This window comes from Ammospiza caudacuta, chromosome 4 (genome assembly GCF_027887145.1).
Source record: "Ammospiza caudacuta isolate bAmmCau1 chromosome 4, bAmmCau1.pri, whole genome shotgun sequence".
Lineage (NCBI taxonomy): Eukaryota > Metazoa > Chordata > Aves > Passeriformes > Passerellidae > Ammospiza > Ammospiza caudacuta.
The window spans coordinates 48,079,935-48,100,549 of record NC_080596.1 but is presented as its reverse complement, the minus strand read 5'-3'; the positions used below and the strand labels follow the sequence as shown (position 1 = coordinate 48,100,549).

At 35.8% G+C, this 20,615-nt stretch overlaps 1 protein-coding gene across 2 annotated transcripts; it reads right to left on the bottom strand.

The window, feature by feature from the left end:
• Positions 1-406: 406 nt before the first annotated feature.
• Positions 407-20,394, bottom strand: FGL1 (fibrinogen like 1). Of its 2 annotated transcripts, XM_058803385.1 has the most exons (9): positions 20,278-20,352; positions 18,009-18,123; positions 15,957-16,030; positions 10,618-10,804; positions 8,035-8,194; positions 7,240-7,337; positions 6,198-6,286; positions 5,153-5,340; positions 407-1,291 (listed from the first exon to the last, which is right to left on the bottom strand). In XM_058803385.1, exons 3-9 carry the CDS (start codon positions 16,020-16,022, stop codon positions 1,132-1,134), a joined length of 948 nt encoding a protein of 315 aa, XP_058659368.1. In that variant the 5' UTR covers positions 16,023-16,030; positions 18,009-18,123; positions 20,278-20,352; the 3' UTR covers positions 407-1,131. The 2 variants fall into 2 exon arrangements, with proteins under 2 accessions (XP_058659368.1, XP_058659367.1); XM_058803384.1 differs by lacking the exon at positions 18,009-18,123 and having other exon boundaries at positions 20,278-20,394.
• Positions 20,395-20,615: the final 221 nt, after the last annotated feature.

Sequence of the window (20,615 nt, the reverse complement as noted above, 5' to 3'; positions counted from 1 at the left end):
TATTTTCTTTGAAGTCTTCATTTGCATCTGCCCAACAGAAATGGACTACATTTCATTGGATAGCTTTCTAGAGAGTATTCCTGTCTTCTCCAGGGCAGCAAGCACTAATCAGTAACTCTTGTTATTACTGGCTGTTAGAGTCTATTGTAGTGCCAGGCACAAAAGCCAGGGGTAGGCAAAGTCTCTCTTACCATTATTCTTGTACAAGAAATATATGGATATGCAACTTGAGATGGAGAAAAACCCAGAGAGTTTAGACAAGTATATAGGGAAAGGAGAAGTGACTGGACAGGACATTCAAAATTAGAGAGTTGTAAAATCTAACAAAAAAAAAAAAAAAAAAAAAAAAAAAAAAAAAAAAAAAAAAAAGACAAAAAAAAAGACAAAAAGAAAAAGAAAAGGCATTATGGTTACCAAGAAAGAGAAAAGCATAATTACTGTCCATCTAAAAACGTTTTTAAATGTTTGAAAATTACTGAAATGTTGTGACCAGCCCTAGAAATGCCTCAGCAAACAACAGACAATCCACTTCTCTATGCTGGATTCAATTGATTGTACCCTGGCAGCACCCCTTCTCTTTCTTCAGTTCCCTGCCTCATTCTTTAAACCTTTTATGTACACTATGTACACAACACATGCAACCTTTACATCAGAGGGATTTACAGGAAACTCATTCCTAAAGTCTTGAACCTTTCCAAAGCAGGCATGTTCCATCCACTGAGTAAACCTTATGCTTCTATTTGAGTAGGGTTTTTATTGTGTAAGTACAATTATTTTTCATTTTTGAGAAATAGTAACAATAAAAATAGCACAGTAACAATGCCGTTGCTTATGGGTGAAAGGATTTGGAGTTACTGGAAATCCAAAAATTCGCCATCTTAATGAAGATGTCATTATTCCTAGGTAAACACTTGCCTTTTTAAAAAAATACTTGGACCTATTACCATTAATATTTGTATCTAAAGCTTCATAGGCTATCTTGTCTTTTCACTTACATCTCATAAAACTACTGGTTGCACAGGAATCATTCCAAATTTATATATGCATAGATTGAGAAGTAAAAATCTGCCCATTTTGATTTGGAATTAATTTCCTAAAAGATTAATCAGGTGAATAGCGTTAATAGAATGTTTAAACAATATTAAATTCAAAGTCTGCCGGTCTGACCTTCATGACAACAGATTTCAGAGAATACCACCACCCGTGCCAGGTGTACCAAACAATCCCGTTGTCTGTCTTGGCAGTGTAGGGACCTCTGTAGTACAAACCATTCAGGTTGGCAGAGTGACACCTGGTGGGAAAGTAAAGGGAAACAGCAATAAGGCCTCCTGCTGAAAAGTTCCATGCATTTGTTATTTATTTCTCTGAGAGTCAAAAAATTTTGCCATGTTGCTGCCAGCCTAGTCTGACAACTGCATAAATTTGCATTTGCGCATAAACAACAGGATTTTAATTAGCGAAGAACTGCAAATGCATTTTGCTTCTTTTAACCAAAAGTGCTGCTTTTTCTTTCCATGTTTTTTGACATTACTAGCTCTTGGAGTTTTTCCTGGTAATTTGTTTCAGTGGAAAATTTTTCCAGAGCTGTTCAGGATGGAAGACAGCAGGGCATACACCACACTCTGGGAAAGAAATACTGTTGTGGTTTTTTTTGTTGTTCCAGAGTAGTCCTCTTGAAGTTTTCCAGTTACAGCACATGGTATTTTGTATGACAAACCTGAATACCACCATCAGTTTGCCTGCCCACCTGTGGGCTTCTATTTACAAAGATGAATTCTGACAGCTAATTACATGTGTACCAATTCACTGGATCACCTGAGCTGGCATTTTATTTGACTACACAAAGTAGAAGGGATTTTGTTGTTTTTAACAGACTCAGGCAGAAATGCAGTTATCCTTTATTAAATACAGTGGTTGAAACAAACAGAAAACCCTAGCAAAACCCAAAAGGCTTGAAAAGGGAACAGCACAACCTTGATACTTGCCTGGTTTCTACGAGAAACAAGCTTAGATATTTATGTTGAGAGCAAACTGTCTGTTCCTTCTGCAGCACTTTATGATGAATCAGCTTGGTTTATCTGCCAATTCAGTATTTCATTATAAATGCTGTTAATATCTAGCTGTTGAACACCATGATGGATTCCAAAAGCAGACTTCAGAAAATATGCATGCAGAAAACATTCCAAATAACCTTATGAGTTTTGTTACTGGCAAATCTTAGTCTTTTTGGCTTTGCTCACACGTCATTAACAAAGTTTTTGAGAATTGAGATAAAATCTATGACAAAAACTCGATAGGAAAATTCTCATCTATATATCCTTATTTATTGCTTACAATTTTTTATGTTTTAATTGAAAGCTTATAAATTGTGGACATCAAAAGTGAGTTTGTTTTTGAGAATGACAAACTTGTATCAGAGCTGACCTAATCTTTCTAATCATACAAATTCTGCAATGAGGAGGCACTCTGCCTACTTTGAATCCAAACACAGATTTCATTAAAAGAATCATAAGAAGGCACACCATAATTTTGCCAACAGCAGTATGAGCCAGTAAAAAGTCTTAATTAGTGCTGGGAAGCATGAATAGTGAAAATCAGAGTATTCAGTATCCAAGCAGATGTTTTCTAAAGTAACTGTACATACTAAGTTAACAACTGGCATGTGATATGATATTGTGGAAAAACATTCATTATTCACAAGTCAATAAATACCTTAAAGTTAGCCTGTGTTCCTCCTATCTTTTCAATAGGCTAATATAAAGTTAAAAACTACACTGCAGTAGTTTCAAAAGTACAGCCAACTCTCAACTGTCCATGGATATTTTATCTGAATTCTGTATTAACTCTCCATGGATATTTTAGTTGAATTATGTATTAACTGTGTGACATATATAAGAGTTGCTTCCCTGAAGAACCCTTTGAATTCTGTCTGGATATATTGACTCCACTGACCCCACATGAACATAGCTATGCAGTCTCTGGGATGATTGGTAGGGCAGGAAGCTTGAATTAGTGATATCTGGCCCCAAGTTGTTGCCTAACAGATCCCTCTTACCATCCATACATGGTATAACTAAAAATGGGAGTGCTGGGAGAGAATAAGCTGATGTCCAACTGGAATTGTGCACTGTCACTACTTATGAACCTTTATGAACTTTATCTCATTACTTATGAGCAACTTATGAGCTTTGCAATACCCTGTGTACTGGAAAGCTTATGACCTGCAGGTAGTGCTGGAGTGAACTCAGCTCTGTGGACTTGCATTCAAGATAAAAATCTCTGCTGGAGCTTTGCTTACAAAAGGGGCCATTTTTCTGCAGAAGTCCAGGACAACAAATGCTAAGCTGAAGCGAGACTGGTGGCTTGAAACTAGCTCTGAGCTACTTCCATGTGGCCTCACTTGTGTCACGTCCCTTGGTTTTCATATTATCTGGGCTTTTCTGTATTTCATTAGTCCTGATAGCATAGAGCTGGCTATAAACAATTCCTTCATAGCTGGGAGCTCTTATGCAAACCAGCCAAGAGCACTAATTCCTTCTATATTTGCTAATCTGTGCATGACAAATATGTGTTTCTGAGTGCTTTCCTTTCTCTGCCAGTACTGCCCTTTTGAGTAGGACTTAATGATACTGACATTTTCTAGTATTTTGCAATGTTCAGTTTTATGTTAGGCTTAACATTAAAAATTCAATAACAAAGCAGTGAAATAACACTATTAGTAATTCACTTTCATTATCAAGCTAGACTGTCACTTTAAGAGCATGAGCTACACAGCCATAATAAGAACTAGCCTAGTAGGAGTCAGCTATCTTTAGAAGTTATGTAGCACCAACACAAGGTATAAATAACTGTCAAGTTCCGCTGTGCAGCTACTTTTGCAAAGTGGTCATTCTTTTGTCCAGGTCAATCCAATATTTTAAAAAAGTTTTTAAAAGGCAAAAAAACTTATTCAGTGGTCTAAAAGTGATTGGTAATTCAGTCTTAATGAAATCCATGGCATGATATCAGTTTTATGTGATTTGAGGTCCAAGATACTCCTTTAAATTTACAAAAGCTCTGATTTAATGGGAAAAGAAGCTCCAACATAGTTGCCTTTCCCTTTTATATCTTAGTTTTCCTGAGAAATGCAAAAAAAATTGTCTACATGTGACTTTTTCCAAGTTTCAGATACTCTGCTGGCTGACTATCCATGCAAATATATTAAAATGTATTAAAATAAATACTTAATTGTGAAACACTAAGTTAATTGCTACATCATATCGTTAAGGTGGTCACTGATTGCTTATGAAAACAGAATTTGGCAAATGAGGAGTTAAAAAGAGAAACAAAGGATGATACAACAGAAACAATGGAGTTGATCCAGCCTGGCACCTCTTGCCAAGTGAACTGAGATCACAGTGAGAGAGTAGTGTGCCTCCCTGAGCTGTATTTTAAACCTCTCTATTACACAGCTGATTGCAGAGCTTCTTTTTGTGGCTATATTTATTTACTTAATTACAGGAAAGAACACAGCTGATCTGTACAGGCTAAGGCTTCCATTTTTATCCTTTATTTTTGATTTGGTATATTGCATGTTAGTTGAATTTTTAAATTCTCTTATTCAACCCTATTTAAAAAAATCTTTCACTCAGTCCAGACATGCACACTGACAGAAACTGAGTGGACACATGACCATCTCCATTTGGAAAGAATAACAAGAGTGAGGTACTGTGAAGTGAGGTGAAAAAAATGAGTCTTGATAACCTGGCACTAGTTTAGCTTGTCAGATATTTGCAGTGCTGCCACATCTGGTCTAGTGCAACACAAGAGAAAAGTGAGAGTGAAGTACAGCAGGGATGTATCTGCAAACTCTACATGACCTACTTGTGTAAAAGCTATTTACCTCAGAGGGGCAGAATTATCTCCTCCTCACTGCCTGACAACAAAGATGACCTGTGGCAAATGCCATTATCACAGACCAGCCTGAGCTGCACAGTAGGTGCTGTCCCTTCTAAGGTGAGCCTCAGTGTTACCAGCACTGAGATCTCTGCTAGGGCACAAGGGCACATTGCAAATAAATGAACAATCCCAATCTATCTTCTACCATATGTTATTATTTTATGAATACCCATGGAGCAGAATAGTTGACAGTACCCATATGAAATCAAAATACCTGTTAAACCACCAGCCAGCCTTTTCCTCTTCAGCACAGTTCCCTTCATAGTTGTCATTATCCCTGTCTCTAGTACTGAATTTCATTCCTCGATGATCAGCCCACCATTTTACTTCAGGATGAAATCCACCCGTAAGGGAATCGCCAGCTGTACCAGAGTATTCACCACAACTCATCTCATAAGAATGCTAATAAAAAATGTGACGAAAGAAAAGAAAATTAAATTCCCATATGTCTTTAGCCCTTAGCATGTCAGAGAGTGAAACCACAAAGAAGAACCTAGCCTGCTGCTATTTTTATGCTAAGAAATGTCCTGCCACTTAGACACGATGTCCTTAATACTGAAAGGATGTAGAGATGCTTAACAGGGATAAAATTTATCATTAACCATGTATAAATGACTTAATAAAAATAACATTAGGGCTAGTTTGCAGTATACATTAGCAAATCAGAACATCTTCTATCATTATTGTAACCCTGTTCTAAGTTCTTCTAAGCCTTCTGATGTTTACATTCTTGTAACCAACTTTCTCAAGCGCTTTTCTGTAAACACTTTTTGTTTTGCATTCTTTTCTGGAGGAGGGAAATTTGATGGACTGTTGGTTTGTCCAGTGTCATTGGAGTGGTGGCACTGTCACCTTCCAATCCACTGTCACTTTTGAAAATCTATAAATGTTGGAGTCAGAAATTAAATGTCCTTCTTTTAACCTTGGAGATTCCAGTGTCCTCATTGTTTTGTTTCGTGTCCTATAGCGACATATTATTGTTGGTAATATCAACAAACATAGAAAAACTGCTTTTATCTATTTATTAACCCAAATTATTCATATCACTTACAGAAAGTATGAAATTAATATTTCAGAGTAAACCACTTCTATTAGGTATTTGAAAATTATAAGCATGCGTAAGAAAGAAAATATGGTTTAGAACCTTAAATGAAGGTTCTACACAAATCTTTATGGAAATTAGGGAACCTGTGTGTTTATTGTTTGCCTACAGATTCCACATTTTCATTAAAACCTTTAGTCATTTAATATTTTATTACCTCTTCTCCTGCTACTCTGAATCTTGCATACTGTGCAAAACGTCGTTCTCCTTCAAAATCAGTTAGATCAATTCTTAAAGTATAATTCCCTTAAAAAAAAAAAACAAATTATTTTAGTTAAACTAGACTATCTCACTGCTTTTCAGAACTGGGCTTTATAGTAGAAGATTAAAAGAAAATGTTTTTATCATGAATCTCTATCACCTCAGCATATTTTATAGGGTTTTATCTTCTTTCTTTATGCATAGTAAAGCATATATTGCTATTCTTTGCCTTATTCAGCTGAGTGAATTCTATTCAGCCTAGAAAATTTTAGAATTATTTCAATACAAATTTTTAAATGTAGGGAAAAAATTTTAAAAAAAGATGGCCTTACAGGTTTTACATTTTAGTAAAATATTTGAGGTGGTAGTGAAAGCATAGTGAAAACTCATCAATAAATTTTCACCTATGAAAATCAGATTTTTATACTCTGAAAATACATAAAGTTATACTACTATCACATCTTCGTAGCACTGATTTCTATATGATTTAGCCTGCTAAGCCAGTGGGTAAGTTAAGTTTTGTAACTGCAGCATTCTACAACAAAGCAGAAGTTAGCTTATGTTGAGTGACAATTAGAAAGATGGAAATAACTTTCTACTCGTGGCCTCATCAACAGGACTGGACTAGAATTACTTCCATGTAATAGCCCACACAGCTAAAAAGCCCCGAATCCGTGTCTTGGTACAGCATATACCCATCTCTGGACTGTTAGTGATGCTGATGGAAAATGGATAGAGACAATTCTTTTAAGGTAGACTCCTGTCTCCTGTTCCCTGTTTCACAGGGGCTCTCAGTATGCCAGTAGCCTAAGGACAGTTTTGAACTTTTTGTTAGAAAACATATATTCAAATGTGTTTTTTTCTGAAACTTGGAGAAGTCCATGCAGACTAACAACAGAACTCAGGATTTATGATAACATAAAGGGGAAACAAAAAAAATCGCTGGAAAGAGCAAAGAAACAGAAACAATAAGACTATTGTTACAATACAAATCTTACCTTGATTAGTCAAATAATGAAGATTTTTGTTTCCAAGCCAAAATTCACCATTTTTCAAAACAAAATTTCCAAAGCCTTCTTCATAGTCAGCCCAGAGTCTGAAATGGGTATAAATTACTAATTTCTCAAAAAAGCAAGTTTATTTAGACATTTTATAACACAATTTTAGATCACAGATTAACTCAAACTAGAAGGAACCTCAGGAGGCAAGCTAGTCCATTGGCAGTCTCAAGCCAGAATCAGCCATGAGATCGGACCAGGTTGTTCAGGGCTTGTCTGTTCAGATCTTGAAAACTTCCAAGGATGGAGACTGCACATTCTCTTTGGGGAACCTGCTGACTCTTTTCATGGTGAAAAGCTTTCTCCTTATATCCAGCCTGAACCTCTCTTGTTTCAGCTGAGGTACTTTGTTTCTCATCCTCCCACTAGACATGTTTGTGAACATTTTTACTCAAAGATCCCTCAGACTGCTTGCTTTTTTTTTTTTATTTTTACTAATTGCAGAAGACAATCTTTCCTCATCATTAAGAGTCCTTGCTCCAACAGTTGTTAAGGCATTTGACATTGAAGTGTCCTTGTGTCAAATACACAAGTTGTCAGAAAAAGATCAGAACGGATGTCTCACAGAAGACAGCCAGAACCAGAAGTGGTATGTTCCACAGAACAAACATTGCTCCCTTTTATCTGGGATAAGAACTTACTCATATACTTCTAAAGTTCAGATTTAACTTAGCACCATCTGGTAAATGTTTCTTCACTTTGTTTCCAGTTTTAATTACCAAATCTAGTACCTACCTATCAAAATTCTGGCTGCCATCGGAACGTCTCTGAAACACAGTCCAGCCACCTCCTTCAGACATGTCACAGAATGCAAAGAATTCTCTGGGACTCTGGATTGGTTTTATTTTATAAAATCCATTTTGCTTATGGCCTTCATTGTAGATTTCTGCACAATCTGTTCACACAACATTAATCGGACACAACATTTTTAGTCCTGTACTTAATGGCGAAATCAGAAATCAAGTCAGTAACAGTAATCAAGTCATGTTATGTAGAAGTCACACATGAACCACACTAATAAAATTAAATGTCTCTGCAAACACATTTCTTTGACTTTTGGGTATTTTTTGTACTTGTGTTGCTCTAAAGCTTTGCTGACCTGTAATTATTTTGATATATCATTGAAATAATATTTTCACATAGTGAAATATGACCATTTTTGTTTCTACTTGACTAGCAAAATGATTCCTCTGTTTTAAGTGGTGTCACTTTTACTTTACAGTGGTATCATCCACATTAGAATCCTGTTACAAACTTAAAATTACATGTAACATACAGTAACTTTTAAAAAGAAACATGCACTTCTATGTCCAGAAGTTCACAGAAATGCCAGACACAAAAGTATGGAATCTCCATTGTTAAAAACAGAAACAAATGCAAGGCCTGATTCTCCTGTCCTTTCTATCAAATAGCAGCAAAACAATACAGAAGACTACGCCCAAAAAGTGCAGTGTGTGTGTAAAATGATACCACTTTGGCTTGGCACCATTCACAGTCTGGTCTGCATTGCTGTTGATGAATATCATTTACAACAATAACAAAATTCAGAGCTCATAGAAATATTACAGCAATGTAATTGTATAATCTTATATTCTTTCCTCTAGGAATTAAGAAATGAAATGAGTTCTTTGTTTATATGTAATCCACATCAGGCAGTCATACAGAAAAGACATAATTTTCAGCATTTCTGTTTTTCCTGGCTAAGGTAGAGCTGATTAACTTTAAGGAATTCTCTGAATTGGCTGAACTTCCAGGCCTGCTTGAAACTTTATAAACTATTATATATCTCTTCAGTGACAGTGTCAGTGAAGATAAGACATAGAAAATAAACACTTTATACTGAAAACAAATAGCTATGCCAGAATTTGAATAAACTCTAATAGAAAACATGATTTAAATAACAGCTAAGTTGTCTTTATAGAGAATGTGTGGTTGGCTTTGAGAAAGTTAATTTCTAAGTAGGTCAGCAAAACACAAGCATATCTTAATTTTTAGCAGGTGTATATAGTATGGAATTTCCCCCTCACTATCTAACTCAAATTATCCAGGTCTGTTGATATTATAATGCTACAGCAGTTTAAGAAAATAATACAGTATGAACAGGAAAGGCATTTTCCAAGCTGTAAAGAAAGTGAAAAATAATGGGGGAAAATAACCAGAAACAGGAACAAGTTAGATCTGTTTATTAGAGTAACATTGTAAAAGACTAAATTGAGGCTTATGCTAAGAAAGGACAAATATCTTTCAGAGAAATGTGGCTTTAATAATCTTTTCAGTAACAAGTAAGTCAGCTCTAATAATAAAAATAAAGTGTTCCAGAATGCTGAGTACATAAATACACAGGTAGAATTTTTATGTCAGATTTGCAACTGCTTTTTATTTCATTTTAATGGTGTTTTATTATATTTGATGTCTTGAGATCAAATGTTATATATATTGGTATTTCTTCCAGCAGCATAAGCACTACAAGCATATTCAATCAAGGCTATTAAAAATAATAGTAGTTAAGACTTTCTAGCACTGGACAGCTAGAAACAAACACCACCTAGAAGTCAGTCTCCTAAATTGTATTTTCAATCCAACTATTGTTTTGGATGGTGTTTTATTATATCAAGAGTTTGGATGATGTTTATTATATACTTCCACTGTATTTATTAAAGGCCTTCCACTGTAGAAGGAGTGGATCACCACCGGAGTGCTGGTGAAATTAGAAAAACAACTTTAAACCAGGATTTAAAAGCTGTGATGTCATGAGCTGAATCCAACTCAGTGAAAATTTTATTAAAGTGAGATGCAGATGCCATAGTACCAGGCTTATGTGTGTAAATATGGAGGTCTCAGGGACTTTACAGATTGGAACAAAGTCAGTTGCTTGTAACCCAGGAAACCACTTGAATGTATGAATGTGAACTAACCCTGTTGTTAGTTATTTTTGAGATTGCTAGAACTTCTGACATTAGTCAAAGAATGGCGTTTAGAAATCTGAAGCTCCTGATTAACATTTTGTAAATGTCTGGCTTTTGTCTGTTGTATTGCTGAGATTTATGCTTGTTTTTAAGTTATGATTGTTAACTGATTGTTTTCATGTTATGCACTACTAATAAATCAGTAAACTTCTTAAATCCTGATTTGATTTCCTCAATCTGACATCAGCAATTTTTCCCTGCACAACAGGTCTAGATAAAGGCTGAGCACTGAGTTTTAAACAAACACTCTACAAGGAGTTTTTAAAACAATATCTCAATAGGCCCAATTGTGCTAAAGCTTCTGGGTATAATTACAATGAAGGGAAAAGAAAAGAATAGCTCCATTTCTAACCTGAATACTGTCTTGTTCCTCCCAAGTCAATGACACTGTTTTCATCTTCTCTGTCTGAATCTCTGTACTGAATCTCTTTCTTCTCTAAGAGTTGTATAATTTTTAACTGCTTCTGTTTCACACGATGCTCCAGAAGCCTCACCTGGCCCTGAAGTCGTATTTGCTCTTGAAAACATTTCTGTAAATCCTAGAGAGGAAAACATCTTATTGTAAAATCAACAAATTTTATGTTATATTTAACATGTGACACAAAGAGCCAAGCAACCAAAACATAAATAAAATTAAACTTGAATAAAATATTTTGTCACAATTTCCCACAGACACTGACTTCCATCTCTGTTGCTACTTTGTTTAAAATTATTTCAAATGTTACTGCATGTAATATATAAAACATACACATTATGAACACTTTGCAAAGAGACCTTCTCTTTAGTGCTGCCAGCTCTAACTGCAAAGATGCAGCAGAGACTTTGGGGAAAAACACTAAAATATCTCTATCATCTTCCATGCACAGAGATTTTCTATCCAGAAAAGCCTGCTACTAATATTGTTCTAAAGAGTTCTAAAGGTTCTAAAGAGTTTTAAAGAAATGCAATCCACATGGATATGTTTTCAACTTCATAGTGCATTTTTGAATGCTTTTAAGTTACACACTTCTTATGATAAAAATCCTAACACTGCCAACATAAATATTGTTAAGTTTTAAGCTCATTTTTGGCATGCTAAAATAGTTTCTAAGAAGCCCTGAATATACATGAAAAATAAAAGCTAAAACAAAAGTTAAAGTCAATGTTGTGCTGTGACTTTTGTACTTAATTTTGCCATGCAGAGTGGGTGAGAAATGTGGTAATTCTGATACAGTGTTACCTAGCACTCACTTGACCCTCAAGGGCTGGAATAGTGGATTAGCTCTTCCAAATTCTGACATGCTGAATGCATGCTGAGCAATAAACAATTGGTTTTAGATTAAAGACTATGGTAAAACAGCCAAAGTGAACACAACCTGATCTGGAGAACTTAAATTAAAACAGTCTGTATGGTTTAAAATATATATTAAATAAATTTGATTTCATTGGGAGGGAGAAAAGCCTTTGGAAACATGACAGAAGTTTTGCATCAGTAACACTGAAATTTTATATAAGCAGAGTTTAGTAGCTCGTAGAAGAGCACAACTAGCACTGTAAAGGCAAAATCAAAGGGTGACTTTCTGGAAAACTGACAGGTAAGATCAAATTTGCAATAGTTCTAAATTGGTGCTACCTTATTCATCGGGAACATTATTTACATGTAGACCTGCAATATTTGCCATTTATATGGAAGAATTGATATCTCAGAACATTGCCCTATCACACCAAACTATAGAGATGTCTGCAATAGCATACTGCTGTGCATAGTGAGGTGCACCTCAGTGGGGTCTGCATACTTTAATTTGCATCAAGCTCAAGTTTCACCCATTGCCCATGAGCGCTTCCAACAAACTGTTCCATTTGTCTGCAATATTTAGCTCAACTGAAAAATTTGTTTAACAATCCTGAAGACAGCCTTCTGCCTTAAGTATTACTGAAGTGTATTCATACTTAACTGCAATTGAAAGTACACAGTGAAATAAAAGAATGGGGGGAAAAAAATATACATATACATTTGAAAAAAACCAACATATTTTTTCAGGTCGCTGACAAGCTAGGCAGTTTGTCAGCGACCTGTCCGAGAGGGAAAGGCTCAGCAGGCTGTGTTTGGGCTGCCCACGCCGGGCAGTTCGGGCCGCTGTGCCGAGCCCAGCCGCAGCCCTGAGCTGGCCCAGGAGCTCCGGGGCACCGCGGCGATGCTGGCCCACAAGGGGACGCTGTAGGGCCAGAGGCACAAACGCCCTTTTCAGAGGGACACAGCGGCCAACGACCCAGTAATACCCCTAAAGTTCTATCTGATTTAAGAACCTTCGCTTGAAAATGTTTTTTCAGTTGTTGATAGCTATACGAGATGCTTAGCATATCATCCTTTTCTTCTAGCTGGAAACAATAGAAGAAAATAGGTAAATATATGGGCATGCAAAGTTGCTACAGTGGCTTAGAGGGATGGTACTTGACTGTATGCACTGGCTAATGTGGGACATGTTGCATATTACAAAGAAAAGATGCACTATTTATTGTGCAGCCTCTCCAGGGCGGTTGTCTCAATTGTGTCTGCAGCTTCACACAAACCCTTCACAAAAGCTGAATTTTGTACTCAGTGGGAGATTCAGAAGAGGCTTCCTTGACAGGTGACTGCAAATTGTCCATCCGGTCCTCTGTGAATACAGAAAATTACAGAGGACTGCAGAACCTTAGAGAAAGAGATAAATAGGTGGATTGAGAAAGAGTGAATAAATTTTAAAAGTATTGAAAAAATATTTCCAGGCTCAGCCTGATGAGCTAATGCTAAATATAAAAGAAAAGCTGTCCAAAAAATTTCATGTTCCTGGTCAGACCAAATATTTATTCTAATCATACTAAGTTTAGAGCGATAAAGAAGCCACCCTGCCACAGTTACCAGTTTTAGTGAGAAGCTTAGCCTGTGTCAGTCTTAACTCAGCCCTCACAAGCTTGGAGAAAACATGGTAACATGCGATAGGAGAGTCCTGGAAATGGTGGCCCCCATTGCCAGGCCCTCACAATTTCCCAGACAGGACTTCAGGTGGGCAGCCTCTGTGACAGTGGCAGATCTGAGCCACAAAGAGCTACCTTCCATTCTGGAAAGAGCAAGGGACAGGGCATTTGGGAGAGGCAGCTACAGGCAGCTACACATGATTCTTTCAGGTGAAAGAAATGCCTCTATCAGTTCCCCTTTCATACTGCTAAAAGCCATTCTCCTGCTGTGGTTAAATTATATAGTACAAGTAGAGAACTTCTTGAAAAAAAATTTATCTTACCTTAGAAAAACTTGGTATCTAAATTCAGTGTGACACCACTTCATATACCACAAAAAAAAGTCCTTTCCTTTGAACCAAAGTAAACACAAGTCTGCAACAGGCTATGTCTCTAAATATAATTTTTAAACTTGCATTTTAAATCCATCATTTGTTATTATTTACTTTAAAAATATAAATTAATTCATAAAAATAACTGTGAGCTGATTCTCATCTGCTTTGCAGACAATACACTCATGATGGGGTGAACAGTGATATATCTACACCACACATTGCAATTTCCTTATTTGAAAGGTTTTAAGCTCTTAATGCTTAGGAAGTGAGAGTAAATTAGAAGTGATAATCAAGCTATGACTAGCCATACTGAATAATAACAGCATAAGAAAAGAAAAATGCTTGAGCAGAAATAGTTTTGAAAGTAACCTACATATGAAAAGTACTGGTGTCTGATACTTTCTCTTCTTTCCCTGGCTTCAGCATTCTCACTAATGTCTCTCTGTCAGCTCCAGACAAATCCCATTAGACTTCTGCTGCTGAACAGCAAAACCACAGTTCTCATATTTGGAATTCCATGTGTATTTTTTTCATGGGACAATGACAAGGTAACTGCAACTTCAATTGGATCAATATGGCTTTTAGATCTTCAGTTTACCAGGCTGTTCTTGCAATGTGCTGCTACACTTTTTTTCACAGGATAATCCTTTAAAAACCATTGAAGTTAAACCAATGGTTAAACCACTCCAGTGCAAAGCTGGAGTACTAAAATAGTAATAAAAAAGCAAAATGCAAATTACAGTTCTCACATATTGCTATTCCATTTGTTATATTTGGACCAAAGTTAAACCATTACAATGTTGAAATACTCAAGAAAAATGTGGATTTTACTGTGGCTATCTCCAGGGGACAGTGGTGCCCACTGACTGAAAGCAGACTGAACACAACCTGTTCTGTCTGTTTCAGTGAAGCAACTGTTTGCACTACACATTGAGAAGCAATTATCTAACAACTGCTGACAGCTCTGCTCTTGGGCACACAATCCTACATTTAACCAGCTGCTGCAATTAATGTGCATTCACTTTCACTATTGTGTGAATTATTTAGCAGCCAGTGACCTTCCATTAAAATTATTGCTACCAATTGGACTCGGAATACTTAATGAGAACTATAAAAATGCAAGGTTTTTACCTGTGGTGCTATTTCGTCTACTTTTAATAGTATGAATTAGCTCCAAAATAACTCTATATTGAAATTAGTGTTTTAATTAGATTAAAAGGTGAAAAATTTGAGATGAAGTTCTGAACATTCCCAGTTTTTACTCAGAAGGTCAGCTAAGTCCAAAGTATTCTAAATGAAAAACAATAATTAAAAAATAAGTAAATGAATTTCACTGTGATGCCTCTTTTCTCAGTAGGCTTCTGCAGAAATTAGTAATATTTTTCTCCACTGAGCAGAAGTGATTAGAGAGTCATTCCCATTCTGCCTCTATAAAGCTACTTATCTGAACAAAAGTTTTCCATAAGGTAATGTAATCCACAAACAATAGTTGTAAATTCAGCAACTACTTCTGCCTAGGCGATTATGAATCAAGAATTCAATCCCTTTAGGTCTCTGCTATTTAGGACCTGGATATAAAACTAATAAAGACAGCCATGACATGCAGTGCAGCATTGGTGAGGCTGGAAGTATTTTAAACTGTGGAGCAAGTGTGATTTTATTAGGGTTTTTGTTGGAGAAACAGAATGTATAGGAGAGGGCTTTGGGAGCTTGAAGTGAAGGAGCTTTGATCATTGTTTCTGACTGTGAACTACAATGTAGTTACATGGAAACAAGTAAGAATATGAAGTTATGGATTTTGTTTGAGAAAAGGTTGTAGGGCCAGTGGACAAGGTGGAAAAGGATGGAAACATTCTGCATGCCAGGTGTCAGTGCCCATTAATAGCACTGCTGCAGCCACTGCTATAGGAGCTCCCGTGCTTCGCCTTTCTGTAACTGTGCTGCTCAAAACTACAGGTGCAATTCTGAGTTAGCATTACACCTGAATGGCAATTGTGTGCCTTCTGTACAATGTGCCTCCATGCACCATATGATACCTGTTCTAGGGAAGATTTATTGTCTCCTTTTTCACATCAGATCCAGTCATAAACTGAAAGGGTTTCTTTTTTTGGCACCATTACCTAGTGATGGACCTTCCATTGTAAACTTATGCATTTGTTTCCTCTTTCATTATTGGAAACTTGTCCCCACTAAACACTATTTGAAGATATTTCCTTATTCTTTCATTCTTTAATGAATTCTAATCTTTCCCATCAAAGGTTCTGCCATTGTATGTAGAGATTGTGAGCACTATGGAGGGGATGTGCATTGTGAGCACTATGGAGGATAAGGTATGCAGTATTTAGAAGAAACTCTAGAGAAATATTTAATTACTAGAACTTACAGAGCTGCCAATGACATCCATCAGGCTAGCTGCAAGGACAAAATCAATCATTATCAAAATCTTCATTTTGGAAGCTGTGAAGTAGAGGAACAAAGGAAACACTAGTTAACTTAAACATTAAAATTTACACTTGACATCTTAAATCTTATTAAAAATAGTCTATTTAACCTATAATTATTTTCTTGCAAATTGTAAATACAGTGCACATGCAGGATTCATTCCAAATGTCTAAAATAGTCTGATAAAATACAACTCCAAAAGCCAGTAAAATGATCATTTACTCTTTTAGGCCACTTTATATTAGAGCTCTCTGTGTATTTCAGGACAGTTATTCAAGATTAAAAGCACACATTTTATTTTCAAGACAAAAGAAGAAACATTTTAAGCAAGCTGAAAACAGAGAAATATTCCTTGTTGGTCTTTTAAATTTGTGAGAAAGATCCCCATCATATACAATTACATTCTGAATTGGGCTAGTTGTCCTTGATCTAAAGATTTGTGCAAATTTTGTGCACCAGGAGATGATCAAGATAATTTTACTGTCATAGAGTAATTTGGGGGAAAAATCCAACATAGTTATCAGCTTTTATTCTAATGGTGACAAGAATGGCATCTTTAAAATGATAACTATGGATACTTTGCACTTCATGACCCATAGCATTTTAAACTCCATTTTTTCATATGAAAATTATTTTATGGGCCAAACCAGTCACCACTGTATCTGACTGCCTTGCAAATGTTAGATGATAGAACTTCAAAATAATTTTGTAAGACAGATTTGTGCTTTTCACAGAGAAGAAAACAAGGCTGCCAATCAGTAAAATATTTACAAACATTATACATATTCTGAATTAATTCTGAATTAATTACTTAAACTTCTGCAAGCTATCAACTGAGGAATTTTTTTTTCTTTTGTAACTATGAATATTTTCATTTAGGATTGTTAACACCTAATTAAACCAGAATATGTGTCTACTCTGCTTTTCTTACCATGGAGTTAATAAGAAAAAGATCTCCATGATCATCAAGTTGAACCATTACTTAATATTGACAGGCCCACCACCAAAGCCTGTCCCTAAGCACCACATCCACATTTTTTGAATGCTTCCAGGGATGGTGACACATTTAAAGAATTTGTGGTTAGACAAAGTGTAAAACTTCTAATAGTGATTAATGACTCAATACCAGCATGTGTTTAATGAAAAAACAACTTTATGAAAATTTCCACTCATGTTTCTACAGGAATTAATATAAAATATGAGTGGAACTTTGGCAGACTGTGCTTTTTACAGTACAAAGATAAGCAAGGTGCTTAAGAGAAGTATGTTTATAAGTTTGTGCAAAATTGGACAAGTCCAACTGTATTTTCACCAATATCTGAAAACTTCATGCAAAACTAGAAATTACAACCCAAACAAATCTCAGATTTCAACACTTACCTATAAAATACTTAGGATGCTTTTTTAAAATTACAGCTAGTAAAATTACATTAGTAGTTATAGATATTACAGTCGCTTCTGTTTTGAAAGCAGCTGTTGCCATCTGTTGGGATGACACTGGCTGTGATAGGAGTGACCAGAGTACATTAGCTATCTGGACAGCCTGCAAATGATCTGTCTCTGCTAACTGCTAGCCTGAATCCTCGCATATTTTAAATATGTTTTCTAAGAGAGAAGGGACTCTATTTTCTTCACTGAAAGATTCATATTTCATATACTCTACTTCATCCCTGTTATTTTAATGATGAAACCACAGTATGTTCCCTCACATTAGTGTTAGTATTTGAACTGTTGTATCATGATTTCACTGACTGTGAATGCCTGAATACCACAATCAACCTTAAAATAAACCCCAATCTTAAATGGATTACACAACTTTACAACAGTATTATTTTTTAGAAAAGACTATCAAGTAAATCTTGGATACTGTTCAGAGAAATTTATGTGAGTAAAAAAAAAAAAAATAGAACACAGTGAGGCTCAATCAAGGCAGGTAAGTCCCTTACAGCATGTATGAGCTGCTATGAGCAAGCTGCACAAAAAGAATGAATACCTGAGGAGTGTAGAGTGTGTGCAGTTGATTTAGTTTATCTTCAGATGAAGTCACCTTTCTATTTAGGGATGCCTCTTTCAATAGAATGTTCCTCTTGTGGGAAACTTCATAAGGGCTGCACTTGGGAGACAGCATGTCAGCTTTAGTGCTGAACTAAAACATGCTCAAAAGACATAGCAAAATATAATCATAGTCTCATAATTTTCTAAATTTGACAATTTAAATAAATTGGTGAAGATATTTTAATCCTGGAGTTTCATTTTTAAGAAAGAAAACTGGATAATAAGCTCAAGATGGAGTATTGACCCTGTAGCCACTCACAATATAAGCTCACTATGAATGTAAGACAAAAGGCTTATAAAGAAGGAGAAACTGGGTTTCCATTTGGCAGATCTACCAGTCAGAAACAGGGAAGGCTGAAACAGAGAGGACACAGGGTAAAAAAACCCACAGAGGGACCTCTAGTAATTAGGGGAAACCAAAATCTTTATGCTTCTGTCCTCCAAAGAAAGGGAGAAGGTAAAAAAGACTAGGAAGAGACCTGAAAATTCAAGTTCTGAAAGGAAATGGGTGGCTTTAAAGCATTTCTCTGCTTCTGTCACGGCCCAGCAGGTAGACCTAGACAAGTCAGAGGACAATCAGCAGTGCTTGTTCTGGACCTCACACCTTTAAGCCAGATTCTCAGCAGGCATAAATTCCTGTAGTTCGTCTATCTCACAGTTGCAGTGACATGAGATTCACTGAGTGGTCAACTTTACAGTGACAAGAAAAGTGGTAAATAGGGTCAAGCCCCTTACACATTCAAAGCACTTTGACACACTAAATCATCAGGTTTGGACATGGAATTAATGTGGGTACTTTTTACTTAGTTACCCACATTTCTAAAAAAAAGTTTCAGTAGAGGTTGTGTTAGTAACAGTTCTCTGAAGGTGCACATCCACAGTATTCAGTAACAGGGAAAGCTAAAGTTCTGCTCAAGGGAAGCTTAACATCTTGCTCTAGGAAGACTCCTTTGAAAGTCAGTTTCTTAAACAAATTTCTTCAGTCCTTTAAATATTCACCCTTGTTATATAGCTTTTTGCTGACAGTACACAACTGAATAAAAACTTTACCTCAAAAAAACTGCAAAAAATTACAAATTTTAATCAGTCACAGATGAACCTCAAGAGTTAACAACTGTTGAGAGACTTCCAAGACTTGTTTTATAACACCTGTGTCGATTTAACAAAAAGGAAAAAAACCACCACAGATTTGTACAGGGGATATCCCTTTCCAGGAAAATCTTAATCTCAGACAGTACACATGTGGATTAATTATCACACACCATATGCTAGAGTGAGAAAAACTTGGTATTTTATTTTCAAGTTGAAACACAAGCCCTTAACAGTTAGCTGAAAAAAAAATCACTTTCTGTTTGAAACAATTTAAATTTAAGTGCAACTCTTGTGAAACCTTGAAATTTTATCCCTGGGGTTACTCATTTATTCCAATATTACACCTGGAATATGCATTGTACAGTTAGGCAGAAAATTTTTCCAAAGCTATGGAATCAAAATTCTAGAAAGATTTCTTTTTTTTTCTCTGTGCCTAGGCTTTCTTTAAAGGATACACACACAGTCAATCCCATATTCAAATTTCCCCTGAATATGATATTTTTTCCAAGACTTTAAATAAAAAATTACTGAATAGATTTGATGGCATTAAAGAAGTTCTGTACTATAAAAATTTTGAACCATTAGAATGTTTTTATGTTTTTTGAATTTAAGAGACAGCAAACTAGATGAAACACAGATGCCTGTTTCTTTCTGTTGGCACAGTGTCAATAAGACTTGCATTGCTAATAAATACAATAATAGTAAGAGAGAATCTGCTGAAAGGATAGAAAATAACTGGAAAGTTTTTTGTTTGCTTTCTTAAAATTAGAATTATTAAACTCATTCACAGATTGGGTTTTGTTTAAATTTGGCGGTGTTACAAAAATTGCCGTTTTCCTCATCTCAGTCATGATTTTATTTACTTTTAGGTTCTAAAAGCAGCCTTGTTTGTATAGCCCATAGTATTACAAATTTAGAAACTGCAGATTCAAATAGTGGGTTTATTAACTACCTAGAAATGCAGGAAAATAGCTAGATTCTGGTAAAACATTCATACATCATTATCATTATGCAGCAGTTATATGGCCTTCAAAAAACAAATTACTTTTAAACCATAACTATAGAAATTAGCCATACGTCTTCCTTCTTCCCTCATAGGTACCCTAAATGTTTACCTTTAACTTCTGGACAGAACCCAAAGTTGTTAAATCTTCTTAAACTGATGCAAGTAATTCCAGAGCCCTTCCCAAGCTGCGATTGTTTTTGCTATTAAATTCTGCAGAGTGGAGGCTTACATCTGCTATGAGTCACCGGGCTGGAATGCTGCTGAGAAGTTGCAGTTATCAAGACTAAATTGCAACATAAGAAGGAGATGATGGCAATTCTGTGCCTAACACAACACTTCTGAAACAAAAATAAACCAAAAATAACAAAGGATCATCTATTCCCTTTCACTGTTGTGGTTCAAGAAATTGCTCTCTGTATCATACTCAGCTTTGTACTCCAGTCCTTT